We start from the raw sequence: 16,648 nt of genomic DNA on the forward strand, positions 1-16,648 counted from the left end.
GGTGAATTGATGAGCAGAGATCAGTGGGAGAAGAGATTATGGGTGTTGGTGGCAGAGCTGGATAGCATTTTGGCTGGCTTTTTAGGAGACTGCATGGTCCGAGGGGGTGGCCTTGTCTTTGAAAGTTGTGTGGTGTTTTAAGGGGCTCGGGATACTTTTTCTTAAGAGCTTCCTTCCGTCAGATGGTAGATGTCGTCTGGGCTTTGGGATTACTGTCCTGCCCTGCCCAAGCATTATAAATCAAAATAAATGGAAGAATCAGGAGATGAAAGTAAACCTGCTGTTGTCCTTTTCATTGCAAATGGGAACGGGTGAGGTTTTGGGGGCAGTTTGTGTGCAATAGGCTCCGTTGGGGTTCACCTGCTGAGAGCTCAGCCTACGATGTTGGCCGTTAACTCCTCTTCATTTCTTTTTCATTCCAGGGAACACCTGGCAAACCAGGTCCAAGGGGGCAGCGCGGTCCAACGGTAACAGTCCATTTCTTTGTTCTTCTGCATTTTGAAAGCTTGTTAAGGCCAGGGAAAAGTGGAGTCTGATTTGTGTCCTCACTGGGAAGGATCTGGCCTTCTGCAGTTAAAGCTGAGCAGAGGGGATGCAGGGATTTGGGGCTGGATCTCACCAGTGAATATGGTTTAAAGTCATCACCATCCAGCATCAGTGATGAAGGCTCCTGTCATCCCCTTGCTGCTGGAGGGACAACTCATTGACCTGGTGCAGCTCAGGCACTTGGGTGCTTTGACTGATCAAAGTGCTGTGGGTAGCAAGAACTAAAATCTCGTCTTTTGTGTCTTATTAAGGGTCCACGTGGGGAAAGAGGCCCTAGGGGAAGCACTGGGAAACCTGGCCCAAAGGTAAGGTTTTGGGAAGCCTAGTGGCATTGTGTCCTAAAAAGTGTTGGCGTAGGAGACCACCTGGTTCACTGCTCTCCATTTCCCCTTCTCTCCTTTCTTCACCGTATTTTGAAAGCTGAGCCCGCCTGAGCTTCGTTACCCAGCCAAATGGCTCCTAGTCCAACCATAAAGTATGCACACGTCCTAAAAATATGTTGGCCCGTGTTTCAGCAGGACGTTAAGTGCATGCATGAATTAAGGGCCATTGCAACCAGCAGGGGAGTGAGCACCCCTCCATCAGGGACCAGCACAACCCTACAATCCACTGACACTTCCCCTAAGCCCTATTTTTTGGTGTTTAAGTAGCGTTTGAACCACCTTAGCAGCCTTAAGCTGTGCCATGGATGAAGGGACAGGTATTGCTGGTGGTCTCCAGAACCTTGCACCTTGCTTAGCCACTTTACATGCACACTGTTGGCCCACGATTGGTCACCGGGCAAAATAAGTATTTTCCTGCCAGCCAATCTGGAGGCACGCTCAGCTCCAGTACCTGCTCCAGAGACCAATTAACTGACCATCAGTCGCCAGAGATGATAGAAGCAAAGCTTTTGTAGTGAGACGTTGTCACCACCATGCTGCCAGCTTAAAAAATAAATGTCTTGGCTTTGTGTTGGCATGAATTTTTGATAAATACCTCGTCTTTGCAGCGGCATTTATCTCTCGGAGGGAGGCCATTATGTGGTGAAAATATCCTGAGCTCGCTGACGTTATCTCTCCTGTATTTTTATTAACCAATGTGGGGGGAACGAGCAGCTGCTTGTTTGTCACTGGATGCTGCTCCTGATACAGAATTATTAATAGAGAGGGACTGGGGGAGTCAGTGGGGTGTGGTGTCATCGTGGGCTTGGTGCCATTTGAAGTCTTTGTGCACAGCAGCTGCAATGTTGATATATGTATTTTTAATGGTGTGTTGTTTTCTTTATTCGTAAAAGGGCAACTCTGGTGGTGATGGCCCCCCTGGTCCTCCTGGCGAAAGGGTAAGACCAACTGGTGGAGCTGAAGCAGGACTCAGTCCCAGCCCGTTAGTCTGACATGGCAGATGAGGCGGGTTTGCAGGACTGAGATGGTGATGAAGGTTTTTTGGCAGTGAGCATCCTACCAAGTACCCTGTCAGGCAGAGAGGGGTGGGCAGCCTGCTGGAGCCACAGTGCAGCTTAGCATACCTCCATCAGCAAAAAGAAAAAATCCATTTCAAAGTCCAAGGTGAAGGTGCTTGTGTGAAGAGAGGTCTCGCAGGTCACCTGCAGTCCGTAGGTCCTTTCTGAGCTCTCCAAGGAAGGCTTGAATGGGACCTTGGGTGTCTTGGTAAGCATCGCTCCATGGGAAAAGAGGAGTCACCCATGGGTTTTGTGACGACAGCCAGGTTTTCTGAAGGAGGTGGTCCCCTAGAACCTCGTGCTGCTTACAGCATGCTAAGGGGAAAATACTGAAACAGTAAGACTTTAATGACTTTTAGCCTCAACTTCCACTTTTTTTCTTTTCCCTCCTGGGTTTTGTACTGTTTGTAAATTTTCTACAACATTGCCCAGGGAGGAAATGTATGAAATCGGTCCCTGCTTCGCATCTGCTGGTTGTGACCACGGGGCGAGGGGGAGCTGCTGCTGACACCGTTCCAGGGAAGCAGCGCTCGGAAGACCATCAGCTGCCTTACAGCACTGGCCCTGGAGCCACTGGGCTCTCCTTCATTCCTGCAGGAGCTGGTAGCTCCCAGGTGCTCTCACTTGAGCTGGGATGGGAAAAGACATATTTTTCTTAGCACTGGGAGAGAAAGGCACAAAGAGGTTGCTAGCCTGTGCCTTATGCAGCTGGACAGGCCACTCGGTTAAACATGCCTGGTGGTTTTTACCTTGCCATGCATTTTTTTTTCAAGGGATGGTCTCACGCAGCTAGTTCTTGCACTTTGGGGTGTTTCTTTGGGGTAGAAGTAGCTGTCTTTCCGTACCTTTGTGCCGATCTGCTGTTCATACAGAGCTAGTATTTCATAGTAAAGTGTTACAGCTTCCTTAACCGTGTTTTCTGGCTTGTTTTGCATCCCAGGGACCACCAGGGCCTCAAGGACCGACTGGATTTCCTGGACCAAAAGGCCCCCCTGTAAGTAACTCTCTTTCTAGAACATGCAAGGAAATACATAAAGTCTTTCCCATCCAGCTGTGATTGCCTGTGCCAGCTCAGTCTTAGCTGCTCCTCTGACAAGCGGTGACGTACCCAATAAAAGGCATTACTGAGACATCATGATAATAACCCGACAGTTTAAGATTTTAAATAGCCAAGTAAATTGCAGCAGCTGATTATACATGCTCATTTCCTAATGACTCAATATCACTAGGATCTTTCATGGTTGCTCTGTTCTTTATTTTCCCTCTGTATACTGGGAGGACAGCGCAACAGAGCAACATTTCTGTGTCTGCAATTATTATACACTGGTGGGGGCCCTCAGAAACCTTTTGGGAGTGATGTTCTTCCCTGTGGTGAACAGCTCGCTCCTGCTCTGAACCTGGGAGATAAATCTTTCCTTGGGAGAAGTGTGGGAAAGGGCTGTATCTTTTTAGGGTTCTGAGCACCGCTGGTTTACTTTGAAAATGGATAGGGGCTAATGCAAGGATGCAAGCAGGTTTGATTCAGTCCTTACCATAGTTTTACTACACATAGTTTTACATCACAGCACTTAGTGATGATCCGTCTCACCCTGTTTTTCTGCTGTAGGGTCCTCCTGGGAAGGATGGATTGCCTGGTCACCCCGGACAGAGAGGAGAAACTGTAAGTAGCCAAAAAATCCTGGGCAGATCATTAGTCCTGAGTCGTCTTGCCGGTTGTTTTTTCTAAACCTTTCTGTGCAGCTGGGGAGATGTGGCCACACGTTTGCTTTCCCTGAAGGTCTGTGTCTCTCCAGCTCCACGGGATGGTCTATGGGAAGCAACCCTTTTCTGAGCAGGACGGGTCGGTCTAATGATGATTTATGTGGAGGTTGCGCACCAACTCCTCTCTGAGCTCTATCCCTTTAGTAGTTTGGGGAGGTCAACATGTGTATCATGTAGAGAAAATGTGAGCAGAGATGTAGCGATGTCAGTGACCGGCATCGGAGGCAGCTGGGTTTCTGCCGTGATGGCTGCTGCAGGAAGGCAGCTCCTTGCGAGGTGGGAGGATGTTGGCTGGGGTCAACACCAGCACAAACCAGCACTTAGTGTGGCTCTTGCTTTTGGGAGGTAGAGAAGAAGCTGTGGGGGGATTTCTGAGCAGCTCCTTCAGCCAGGCTCTGTACCCCAAGGACTCACCAGAGCGCTCACCCCTTTGCCCTCCCAAGGGGGAAGGCTGTGCCTCCACTCCTCGGAGCGTTACAGGCAGAGTCCGTGCTTGCTTTCCCACTCTGTCCTTTGGAGATATGCAGGTTCTACATCTCTCTATTCCAGAGACGTAACTTTAGGGCTGTGATAGCCGAGATTTTTCATGTGAGACGGGCTCCATCCTTTGCAAGCTCAGCTTTCCACACCCAGCTGGGTTAGGGGCAGTTTTATTTTTTCTGGAACCTGCAATGGGGAGAAATAAACGCTTTTTGCTTCTTGATGCACCATGTGGCCAATGCCAAGAACTGTTACACAGCAGAGAAGAGTTACAGCTCAGTTTTGGCCATGCTTGTTTTGGGAGAAAGGCAATTCCTGGCCAAAATGAGGAGCGCAATGGTTTTGCTGTAGTTTTTCTGTCCACACCGGTTACTGCAGCATGTTTGTGTATCAGCTGCTGCCTTAGCACCCAAGTAAGAACAGCATCTCTGCTGACGCTGCCTTTTAGCCAGAGCTACACACAAGGGCCTCACCAAGTTTTGCTTAAGCCCTTGCCAGCAATAACCCCTTGCTGCAACCCAGGGAGCGGCTCCTGGCTGTTTAGGTACCTCGCTATTGTACACGTACTGCTTTGTCCATTTTAAAAGGTTTTGTTACACAGATGTAATCATTGTTTCTCACCAAAGGAGAACGATGAGGCATGTGGAAGGTATGATACCCTGGCTGTTGTGCGTCTCTGGTCTGTTTTCTGCACCTATTTTGCTTGAAGGATACCCTAAGCAAAAATGACCCTTCTGCCATGTATTCCTCTGCATGCAGTAATTAGCATCCTTCTGTTTGGCATTTTTGGGGATGTTTATTCTTTTTCCTCAGCTGTTTACAATCCAGCTCATTTGCTGTTGTTAGTATGTCCCTCTCCCCAGCACTGCATGCTGCATGTTAGCAGGTAGATTCTTTGTTCTGTGTTTATTTTACAGGGGAAAAGAAAACCCGATTTCCTCTACTCAGCTTTGCATTTTTCTCCACTGCCTTTCCTAGCAAATGAGCATTAAAAAGGCTTTGCACATTATGCATTTTTTCCCCTCAACTTATCACACAACAATTTAATTAACTTGCCTGGCATTTGCTAAGCTAGGCAATGCAAATACTGCTCGGCACAACACCAGATATTTATTTACACTCCGTAAGACTGTAAGGCAGTGGTTGTGGTATTTTTGAACACACAGTCCTTAGGTCAGGATTAACTTAAAGGTGAAGAGAGGAGTTTTCACCTGCCAGAGCCTAACTGTGACATTTAGTCGTCTTTGACTGAGTGATGTGTAACATCCAGGACACCTACATTCAAATTGGAAGCAGCAGTAAAAACTTTGCTTGCATCTGCTGTTGTCAACTTTTGAGGCTGGAATAAAGCCTCAAACTCCAGGGCTGCATGGATATGGATGAAGAAATAGGCTTTCAATTATTTTGGGTCTGAAAGTACTCCCTAATAGCTTCCTTCAATCATTGCAGCAGTAGCTTGCCTATCACAGGCAATCCTTCCAGAAAGCAAAAACTCTGTTAATCTGTGCTGTGAACAAGCTTGCGAAGACCACTTTCCCCTGCATCCTCTTGGGATGCACGCAGACGTGCAGACCCAGGTAGCAGGAGTCCCTTTTTTGTCCCTCTTTCCCTTACACAGTGCCAAAAAGCAAGGCAAGAAACATAAAACCAAATTAAATACTATTTCCCCAGCAGTAGCCTTGTCAGTGCACTATGTACCTTCGTGCAAGAAAACCTAGACATGAAATCTGTGTGTCAGAAACTTCCCTGGGCTTTGCTTTTCATTTAGCAGCAAATAGGCATGCTGAAGGATGCAGAAATATTTGGCCATATTAGATTTACAAAGATTGGATCTAAACAACCCATGAAAAATTCTAAATACCCTGTGCCCAAGGCTCAAATAGGATAAAAGGAAACCCCTTTCTTCGGATTAACAGGAAAAGTCATGCATAGAAATGGCTGAAATATTTTTCTGCGATAAGAGTTTAAATTGTACATTCATTTCACAACGATGTTTTGCTATTTCCCCATCAATGACAGGATGTTTTCTGTGATCTGCAGACAGCTAGAATAGCATTGAGTAGGTTTTTTTAGCATGACACATTACCATTGGCTTGGGATTTATCTGATACTCTTTGTGGCAATGAGAAAATAGCCTGTATGCCCTAAATGACATTTCTCAAGCTTGTCAGCATGCTATAGTAAGAATGATAATTAATGTGCTTTTTAAAGAGTGGCTTAGGAGAGCTAAACAATGGCAGCAGTGATAGTTTGTTATTGTCACTCTTCAAAATGACATTATGAGTAGCTGTCATGGAGACTTCGCTACTCGTCAGTATTTGGAGAGAAACAAGTTTGTGATTTCTTTCAACAGATGTTGAGGGAGGAAATAAAGCTCCGCTCAGCCCCCCAGGCTGGGGGGTTCAGGCTTCGGCGGGGGTTGGCGCTGCCAGTGCCAAAAGTGGGTGACGGTTACCCAGCCTCCGAGCTCCTGGGAGCTCAGCCTGAAACAGAGCTAAGCTTAAACCAGGACCAGAACAGAAGGGAATGGCTTCGAAGAATCGCTCAGCATGAAGAAACACACTGATTTTTTAATAGTTATTTCCTCTATAGGTTTTATGAGCATAGCAGATTTTTTTTATATATATGGCCAGTCCCTCAGCCAAACCACAAAAGCTCCATGAAAACAGCAGAGCTGAGCTTTCAGAATCCCTTCTTCTTCCTCTGTTTCACTCCTGTATAAATGTACAAAGACGTATTTTCCACTTTCTGTTTGATTTCTTGTTTCTTTTATCTTTGGGTGTCCATCCCTTCCCGGTCAGTAGTTTCACCAGAGGAGGAGCAGTTGGGTGGCGTATGTGACCCTCGCTGGGGTACTCCTTGGCACAAGTGTCATCTCTTTCTCTTTTACCTTTCTCTTACAGGGTTTCCAAGGCAAGACTGGCCCTCCAGGACCCCCCGGTGTTGTAGGCCCTCAGGTAAGAAACAAATGGCTTGCAGCAGCCCTCTGCAGCTCATCTTCCCCAGTTTGGGTCTGTGGGCTCTCCCAGCTCTGATGGTTCAGCTGGAGCTGCTAAGACTGCAGGTTACACAGCATAGAGACTCTGCCAGGGAAGGTGAAGTCACACTGAAGCAAGCTTCATAGCTTTGAAATTCCTGGCCAAGGTGTGAAATACCCCAGTGGGTCCCAGCCCACCCTGTTGGGGCGTAAGGATGCTATTTAGAAAATGTGCCCGAAGGCTGCTGTAAATAAGGTGGCTGCTGTGAGCTGAACAGAGCTACCCTGGTGTAAAATTGGTGTAAGGTGAGAGAGAGACCAGCTACACACAACCTGACTGAAAAACCTGAAGCAGCCAGAGAATTAAACAAGATCTCCAAGGGCTGTACAGTGGCTGGGCAGTGTAAGCGTGATGCCAGAGCGCTCTTACATGCCGCTGTGAAGGAATACATCCTCCTTTAATATCAGGTGCTGCCAGATTCTGTCAGAGTTGGGCTATTTTTCTTTTAGTCACAAAGAACTCTGTGAAATCTGGAAATAGTGACTGCGCAACCAGAATTTGTACCCCTTAACTACAGGCATGCGAGGCTCACTGATCAATTCTGTAGGAAGTCCTAGACTGAACAGGACTGGCTTTGGGTTGAGTCTTCTTTCCTGAACTACTGGGGAGGTTGCTCTTTAATTAGAAAGTAATTAATGTGTCCTCTTTAATGATAGTGTAAAGTCCCTGATTTGTAAATTCCCTGATTAGGGGCAATTCCCTGGCTGTGTCTGTCTTCTCAAGTGCAAATTAGGTTCTATGGCAATTTTATTTGGCTCTGCTGCGCGTAGTTAGCGTGATCTGTGGTTGCTGAGCGATTGCAGTGTTATCGTTCTGCTTACATTAAGTGGCACCCTGCAGCGTGACATGAATTACAACCACAGTCCCAGTGGACACCACCGTGCAGGGGTGTTACAGTCTCATGCATGTGGCTTTTGTCCTCCTCCAAAATGGGCCACTTGGGAACCTTCTGCACTGGGGCTAATGCTCCACTCGTCACCGTTAGTGCCCGTGTACAGCACAGAGGCAGTCAGTAATTGCCATGTAGTAAAAGCCTAATCCATTATTTATGCCCCATATAAGAAAATCAGCATGATTGTAGAGTACCTAGGAAGTTTTCAATTGAAGAAAAAACCACTGCAAAACAAAACCCAAACCCAAAGCATAATAGGTGTAGTCATCATGTCTCATTTATGTGAACCCTTTCATTCCGGAGGTTCCCAATGCCTCTAGTATGTCAAGTGCAGTGTTGCCTGCTTCCAAAACAAGGTCCCTTTAGATGCCAAAGGAGGCATCTCTCCAGGGATTCCTGGTGCCACTGCCTGGGACAACTAAGGGAAGGAGCGTCTTCCATGCAGTTGCAACCTAAAGGATTATAAACTGATGGCCTGTACCTCTTCCTTCAGTGCTTGTTCTGCTGATACCCACCATCTCCTCCCTGATCTCTGTTTCTTCAGGGTCCGACCGGTGAGACAGGGCCAATGGGTGAGCGGGGACATCCAGGCCCTCCAGGTCCCCCAGGTGAACAAGGTCTTCCTGGCCTCACTGGAAAAGAAGGGACCAAGGTAGGAACTACCAGCCTCCTGAATTCACCCTCTGTGCAAGCCCGGCTGCCTGCCCCTCTCGCAGAGATGGAGAAGGATGATTCAGAAACGAAATGATGCTTCACAGTGTCTCATGACTTGAGCCCGGAGAGAGGAGCTGAGTCTCTACGGAGTCTGCAGATCCTCAGCTATTTGTCACTCTCGTTGCAGGGGGACCCTGGTCCCGCCGGCCTCCCAGGAAAGGACGGTCCCCCCGGCTTGCGAGGCTTCCCCGGAGAGAGAGGTCTCCCTGGTCCCATTGTGAGTAGAGGCTGCTCGGTCCTTCCAGAGGGAAGGATGCCTGGGCGGTGCAGCACCCACCTCCCCAAATGACTCTGTTTTCCTCCCTCCAGGGTGCTCCAGGGCTGAAAGGCAACGAAGGTCCCCCAGGCCCCCCAGGTCCAGCAGTGAGTATCCTTGCCCTTACAGGCACCACCTAATGCCTTTACAAGCTTGGCAAGCCAAGCCAGAGGGTTAGTCACAGCTCAGGCCTTTACCCGTTATTTCCTTTGCACTAACCAACGACTTGCTGGATATTGCTTTATTTCACAAGACACGCATGTAATAGTTCAGTCATTTTGTGGTGCCAGCTGTGTGAACATACGTGACAAGCTGAGGGAACTGGAATGATTCAGGACATCAAGGATTTTGCTTCTTAATCACCTGCTTGCCCTCTGCAAGTTGTCCCCACTTGAGATTTGTTCTCAGTGCAGCGCTCCTGGAAGAAAACACTCAGAATCCAACCTCCCTGATGCCTTGGCTGTGAAGGGAGGTTGTGCTCTTGTTCCAAGCTGATAATGTGCCCCCAGGAACTGAGCTGCCTGCACCATCCAGAGGAGAACCCAGCCCTTCCAGGGATTTTAACCCAAAAAAGACCTGCAGGACCCCTTAGGCTGGTGGTACTAAATCATCACGTGGCAGTCGCCCCATCGAAAGTGCTTACTCACTGATGATGCATTTGCAGCATCCTACTGCTGGTTTTCTTTGTGTATAGATGAAGCTCAATACTCCAGTTAACGCTTCCTTCCTTCTTCCCTGAACAGGGCTCTCCTGGCGAGCGCGGTCCCGCGGGATCAGCCGGCCCGATAGGCTTGCCAGGGCGACCTGGTCCCCAGGGACCTCCGGGACCCGCAGGTGAAAAGGGAGCCCCAGTAAGTACCAGTATAAATATTAACAGCTGTGTGTCAAATAGAAATGTGTACAGTAGGGAGCTGAGCATGGAGACACAGTCCCTGGGGTAGGTGTATAAGACTTAAATAAAAAAAAAAAAAAATAGAAAGCAATTTTTTTCATCATGGGTACATCAAGCCACTGCACATTAGCTGCTTATCTGCCCCGTTTGTGACACTCGTGCTATCAAAAATGGATGTGATCCCAGGGGCTGAAATGTCTTCAGGCAATGAGAAGGGATGAGGACTGAAGAGGTGGAATGACAACCTGTGTGACCTTCTGGTGACAAACAGCCAAAGGACAAGCCTCTGGGCAAAGAAGTGAGCTAGCTCCATCACTGTTCACAAGGATGCAATGGTAGCAGCACTTCCCACTGAGCCCAAATAAATCCCTACCCGCACTCTGCCCCAGCTGAAGGGCAGCGCAGGAAGGTGCTGTGCAGGTTTCAGCTCCGCTTCCTGGGATGCTGCGTGCTGCCGCAGCATCAGTGTTCCCAGGCATCCCGCTGGTGCCCATGGAAAGAGCTGTGCTCAGCAGGAGCCCGAGCAGAGCGTGGCTGAGTCCTGCCATATGGTCCCTCTCCTGAGCCTTCACCAGCCAGCCCGCGCAAACTCTCACATCTTTCGCTCCTCAGGCACGCGTGTGAAATATCACGTGCAGGCAGGAGAATGTGGGCTAGGATGACTATTCCTGTCCCTGAAGAGTGCAGCACCATGACAGACCTAAGGAGGAAGGCTGTGCCTCTTAATTCATGCCCAAAGGCTTTTGCAGGGACTTTTGGGTTGCCTGCCTCAATCTTAAGCTCAGCTTCAGACCAGCAAAATGAGCAAACGTTGGCATTAGTGATTTCAGACTCCGTGAGGACACTTACGGTGATTGATGGTTGTTATCAGAAGTGTTTTATCAGCCACTGTATTCCACATTTGCTGGCTTATTAGAAACTCCAGCAGCTAGTCCAGAGGCAAAAATTTCCTAGTGAATCAGCTTTATGAATGTCTGTCCTGTCAAGTACCTATATGATGTACCAGTGGATGGATGAATAGGCAATTTATGTGGCATCTAATTATTCAGAAGAGAGCACCCAGGATTCAGATGCAATTAAATTATGTACAAGGAAACTGAAAAATATTCACTGTTCAGTTCCTATAAACAAACAAATTTGACTGAAGGCTCCAGGCCTGAGGAATATGAGTGGATCTTTAAGCAGGAGGCCAGCAGAGATTGCTTTATTCACTTTAGGTGTTTTCCTTTGTCCAGAAGCTCAGGAGTGAGCTCGGTGCCTCCTGAGAAATGTTCATTTGTTGGGGATCAGCCAGGGAGGGAGCAGGCAGTGAGTGTGCTGGGACAGCCAGGAACAGAATCACTAAAAACGGGCTTGTGAGAATAAAAATTAGTTGGGGTCTTGTTTGGCATCCAGAGAGAGATGGCAGAGGGTTCAGATTAAATCTGATTATATTGCTACAGCAATGAAATCGCAGCTGTTCTCTGGGTATTCACTGTAGATACTTGTCTGTCTTTTTTTTTTTTTCCTTTATCTTTCAAGACAGAAACTTTATCTTGTTTTAGATAGCGAGCACAGAGAACCCAGTGAAGTATCAGCTGGAAACCTGTTTTGCTATATGTGCCCATATAGTCAGGGGTGGTCATTAGCAGCTGAATAAAACATTAATGGGATGTAAGGGGTTGGTTGGAGGGTGGAGGAGAGCTCGGTGTGACCTGCCTGCTTGTTCTGCTTCCAGGGCGAGAAGGGTCCCCAGGGACCGGCTGGCCGGGATGGCATCCAGGGACCAGTGGGACTGCCGGGTCCAGCAGGTCCTGTCGGCCCCCCCGGAGAGGATGGAGACAAGGTGAGAGCAGCTCCCTGCTGTGCAGGGTCTCTCTGGGAAGGAACCGGGCAACATGCCCCATTGTCACCATGCTGCCTTCCACCACGTCGGGTTGGATGTGCAGCTGGTCCTAACACCAGGATATTTTCTGGCGCTTGCAGTCCCGCGAGGTCAGCAGCATTCAGTCTGGGGAGCAGCAGGAGAACTGGGATGCATGTGCTCTGCCAGCCAAACTGCTTGCTGAAAACACAGTTCGCCTCCCCAAAGCCTGTAGCAGGTGGCCTGCCCGCAGGTGCCTGGCTTTTCCAAATTAATTACCTTTCCCCACTCTCTCATTAAGCCCCTCTGGACTGAAGGATTCTTAGAAAACGTTAGCTGGGATGAATCGCTTATTGCTGCTAACAAGGTCTGCAAAATACTGTTTCTTGCATCACATGGCAGCTAAGAAAGGTTTGAGAATATAAAAGGGCTTGGTTACACTTGGGGTGGCCAAATCTCTGGCCTTTTCCAGAACTTTCTTGGGTATTTCTGTGGGAATAGACGTCTTTGTGATGGGGATGCAGATACACAGGACTATTGCTTGAATGCTGAGATATGGAGGTGGGCACCAAGTGAACTAACTGTGGCTCTTTGTACCTGGCAGGGTGAGATTGGGGAGCCTGGCCAGAAGGGCAGCAAGGGCGACAAAGGAGAGCAGGTGAGTGGGGTGGACATCGTCGTAGCTGCTTCCCTGGAGGAGCACGGTTATTTGTGAGACTTGCTGGAAACAGAAAACAATATAATCTTAATTTACTTCTGTCATTGCTTTGTCATCTGCTTTCTTCTCCAAGTACCTACACAATGTAAAAAAAGAGTGAGTGCCTGAAGTGTGAGCCTCCGGCTCCCAGCAAGACACTGAGAAGTTTCCATGTCCCTCATGTACTGTGTAAATACCTGTGAAACATTAGAAGCCCTTGCCGTTGAAGCTGGGTTTGGCTGTAGTTCCTTTTCTCTTGCTTGCAGCACCCCGAAGCACCCTTTATGTGCTGCTCAGAGCCTGAGGAAGATAAATTACACATCAGCATCTAGAGAGGAGTGGTGTGATACTGCTTTGCTGGAGCAAAAATATGTTTAGATGTATCTGCTTTGCTACTGGCACCAGGGCTGAGGATTGGTGGTGTGTCCAGAAGACTTGACCCTGTCCTCCGTCTGTGTTTGGGGAGTTAGTGCATGTTTAATGGGGGCTGTGTTGAAGGGTGTTGCCTTTTCCAGGTGAGGTTTGTTTTTTTTTTACTCTGTGCTACTAACACTGACATTGCACTTGTGTTTCATGACAGGGTCCACCAGGTCCTACTGGCCCGCAGGGTCCCATCGGCCAGCCTGGCCCAGCTGTGAGTATTGTTCCCTGTTAGCAGAAATGCCCTTTCTTACCGTAAAATCTGGGAAGTTCTGCAAGGGTTGGCGGTTTCTGTCTGGCACTGCTGATGATGCCCAACACATCGTCAGGGCATTGCTGCTGTTTGCAGCAGGAGGCGGTGGGGCCGCGGCTTTGCATCTACCTTGTGTCCTTGCTAAGCTGTGTTAGACTTTTGCCTCGTAGGGTGCCGATGGAGAGCCAGGTCCCAGAGGACAGCAAGGCCTCTTTGGTCAGAAAGGTGATGAAGGACCCCGAGGTTTCCCCGGTCCCCCTGGCCCGGTGGGCTTGCAGGTAATCTGCAGCATCGAGGGAGGGCTTAGGGTAACGAGAACTGGGGCTCCACCTGAGATGTTCACAGCTAAAACTCATTCCCTCCACCTCCACAGGGCTTGCCTGGGCCACCTGGTGAGAAGGGAGAAACAGGTGACGTTGGGCAAATGGTGAGATGCTTTCATACTTTTTTTTCATCACTGACATAGACGTTGCTCCAAGAAACATGTCTTAAATTTGTCTTCCCTTCTCCTCAGGGCCCACCAGGCCCACCTGGACCCAGAGGTCCATCTGGACCACCAGGAGCAGATGGTCCACAGGGTCCTTCCGGGGGAATAGGAAATCCTGGTGCAGTAGGAGAGAAGGTAAAACATCCAGGCAAACCTGATCGAAGCCCTCAGGAATTTGCTACAACACTCATGCAGGGGCTTCGCTACATCAGCAGCAAACTTCGCACCCTGCAGAAATATGAGCGTGCTCATCCCTTTTTGCCCTCTGCAGGGTGAACCTGGTGAATCTGGTGAGCCTGGTCTTCCCGGCGAGGTTGGCCTCCCGGTAAGTATGCTACAGAGTGGCTCTTGTTCTGATGAAGGAGAGCTTATCTTCAGCGCTGTCCCTTGGGGAGCTGCTTGAAGGGGTGCCAGAGACATGGATGTGGATGGGGCTGCAGGATTGAACCAGCCACGTCCTTGGTTTGGGTGCTGGGCAACACAGTGCCATGTTACTTGTTATTTTTGGTGTAACGTTTAGTCACCGAATACGGGCTACCCACGACTGAACACCATGAACACCATTTAATCTTTGTGGGAAGGGACTGCTAAATCATATCCTCGTGTTTGGAGATACAAATAGAGCTTCTTCCTCAGAACTGATTAAAGGATAATTAGAGAGCCGTAAATTGTTTTCCTGAATAATAGAAACACCTTTTTTGCTTTACAGGGTCCTAAAGGTGAAAGAGGTGAAAAGGGTGAAGCAGGTCCCTCTGGTGCTGCTGGTCCACCCGGCCCCAAAGGTCCACCAGGTGATGACGGTCCCAAAGGCAGCCCTGTAAGTACCCCCTCCTGCCCAAGCAGTGCTTCCTTGTCTGCCCAGCAGGGACTTCTGCATGAAGATATGTTTTCCAGACGTTTTTGTGGAAATTTGAAATGGTTTACCATCGCTCCACTAATATGTGATATTAGTCCCCTTCTTTAGGATGGTAATGAAGGAAAGACCCAGCCATACCATATCTTCTAGAAAAACTTGAATTCTTAGTCTTTTTTTGCAGGCTAGCAGAAAACTCACCCCTATGGAGAGGGCCTTCCACAGGTTTACTTCGTCTTTGAGTTTACGTATTGCCAAGGTCCTCTGCACCAGAGCGAAGCTTCCAAAATAGTCTAGGGGAGATTTATGTGAATTTGGGAGTTGTACCTCTAGGATCAGATCCCCGCTGATGCTAATTGCTGTAGCTCTATTGAAGCCAGTAGAGCTATACTGATTTATACCAGATGACAATGGTACAGTATTTATCTTGCCGGCTTCTTTGATGCTTGCTGGCTGAAGAAATTTATTATGCGATAAGCAAAGATGGCATGAAACAGCAGAGGAGGCAGGGGAGTTAGTCATCTCTTAACAGATGGGTTTTTTGGATATCGCGTTATTGGTTGAAGTTTGTTATCTGAAAGCTGGTCTCAAAATCATTTGAAGTACACAATAGACATTGTATGGAGAAGAATAGTGAAATGTTTTAGTCATTAAATGCTTTGAGAGGATCTTCCTGTGAAAAAATGTTGCACATCATGTAGTAAGCAAAAGCAAAGTCTTCTAATCTGCGCATTCCCCAAAGCTGTGGGGGTTTCGCTGTCACTTGTCCAATATGTTTAAGAAAAACTAAATGAAGCTCCTAGTGTTGCCTTCGGAGCTTTGTGTAGTCTGGATGCAGAGCTGAGCTGGTGGCAGTGACTGAATGGAATTACTGAAGATGCAAAGATGGGATGCGGTCTGGGGTTGTGTTTGAGGGTAGGGAACTGAGGTTTTGCTCGGTAGGGTGACTCCCTGTGTTGTCGCTAGGGTAGCAGGCAGTAGTGCTCTGCAGTCTCTCTGACTTGGGGATATCCTCTTTCTCTCTTTGCAGGGTCCAGTTGGTTTCCCTGGTGACCCTGGTCCTCCTGGAGAACCTGGTCCAGCTGTAAGTGTTTGTCTCACGGAAGGGCCATTCGGTTCCTCCTGTTGGTTTACTGGAAAATCAGCTGTGCACTGTTCATTCACCAGCAGCTCCTCAGGCATTTACTTTACTTTGGGAAGAGTAGGCAGTCCTACCATAAGATTATCTGACCATGCTACAAGCTCTGGGACAGCAGCTATGTGGCTGCTGCTACCCACAGGATTTGGCACAGGACCTTTGCTGTTGCCCATGTTCTCAGCAGGGGATGGGAAGGGACAGTACTTGGTGACATGAAGACCAGCTGAAGCACATCTGCTGCTGCTAACAGTCTGCTCAACCCTATTCATACCCTAAATACACCTGCTTGTTTCTTTCTTCTTCCTTTCTAGGGTCAAGATGGTCCCCCTGGTGACAAAGGTGATGATGGTGAACCTGGACAGACTGTAAGTAACTGGATAGATGAGATCTGTTCCCCACCAGTTCCCACAGCTTCTGTGTGCAGGTCCAAAGGCTTTTAACACAGAATGATGTACAGCATCTAATTCCCACCAGCTTCTGCTTCACTGGTCCCCTGATACCTGTCCCTCCTGTCTGTGTCAGCCTGCCTGCTGCCATCCATCCAGGCTGCTTAGCAATACATCCTGAAAGCAAAAATGAACTTAAGGAAAAACAAAATCTAAGTCTTTCATCTTAACTTTGCCATGCCTTATGGTACTTCGTGGTGGGAAGGGATAAAACAAGATACCACCTGCAGCCCCGAGGAGGTGTCGGGAGTTGTACTAGCAGCCCACGCCTTGGCTTAGCATAAACTTTAGATCTCGACTCGAGTTTTACATGTTTGCTCCTCCTTCCCATGTCTCGTGGTGCAGTTATGGCTTGTTCTCCTCCCCTCTCCATCTAGGGTTCCCCTGGTCCCACGGGAGAGCCAGGCCCCTCCGGACCCCCAGGAAAAAGGGTAAGCTGATTGTTTAGGAGCATTTTTCCAAATGTATTTGCATTGACTTTTTGAAACTAA

The 16,648-nt window shown here is 48.4% G+C and overlaps 1 protein-coding gene across 3 annotated transcripts in view; it reads left to right on the plus strand.

Moving 5' to 3' along the window:
- The window catches only part of COL5A1 (collagen type V alpha 1 chain), a 160,401-nt gene that overhangs the window by 125,431 nt on the left and 18,322 nt on the right, over positions 1–16,648 (plus strand). For all 3 annotated transcript variants that reach the window (XM_055720341.1, XM_055720342.1, XM_055720343.1), the window contains exons 33-53: positions 423–467; positions 798–851; positions 1,823–1,867; positions 2,928–2,981; positions 3,594–3,647; positions 7,132–7,185; positions 8,703–8,810; positions 9,000–9,089; positions 9,182–9,235; positions 9,872–9,979; positions 11,738–11,845; positions 12,468–12,521; positions 13,141–13,194; positions 13,404–13,511; positions 13,607–13,660; positions 13,748–13,855; positions 13,992–14,045; positions 14,430–14,537; positions 15,604–15,657; positions 16,023–16,076; positions 16,535–16,588. In XM_055720341.1, coding sequence (XP_055576316.1) covers positions 423–467; positions 798–851; positions 1,823–1,867; positions 2,928–2,981; positions 3,594–3,647; positions 7,132–7,185; positions 8,703–8,810; positions 9,000–9,089; positions 9,182–9,235; positions 9,872–9,979; positions 11,738–11,845; positions 12,468–12,521; positions 13,141–13,194; positions 13,404–13,511; positions 13,607–13,660; positions 13,748–13,855; positions 13,992–14,045; positions 14,430–14,537; positions 15,604–15,657; positions 16,023–16,076; positions 16,535–16,588 — 1,476 coding nt within the window. The remainder of the gene's footprint in view (positions 1–422; positions 468–797; positions 852–1,822; positions 1,868–2,927; positions 2,982–3,593; positions 3,648–7,131; positions 7,186–8,702; positions 8,811–8,999; positions 9,090–9,181; positions 9,236–9,871; positions 9,980–11,737; positions 11,846–12,467; positions 12,522–13,140; positions 13,195–13,403; positions 13,512–13,606; positions 13,661–13,747; positions 13,856–13,991; positions 14,046–14,429; positions 14,538–15,603; positions 15,658–16,022; positions 16,077–16,534; positions 16,589–16,648) is intronic.

The sequence above is a fragment of the Falco cherrug genome, chromosome 9, assembly GCF_023634085.1.
Source record: "Falco cherrug isolate bFalChe1 chromosome 9, bFalChe1.pri, whole genome shotgun sequence".
NCBI classification, from domain to species: Eukaryota; Metazoa; Chordata; class Aves; order Falconiformes; family Falconidae; genus Falco; species Falco cherrug.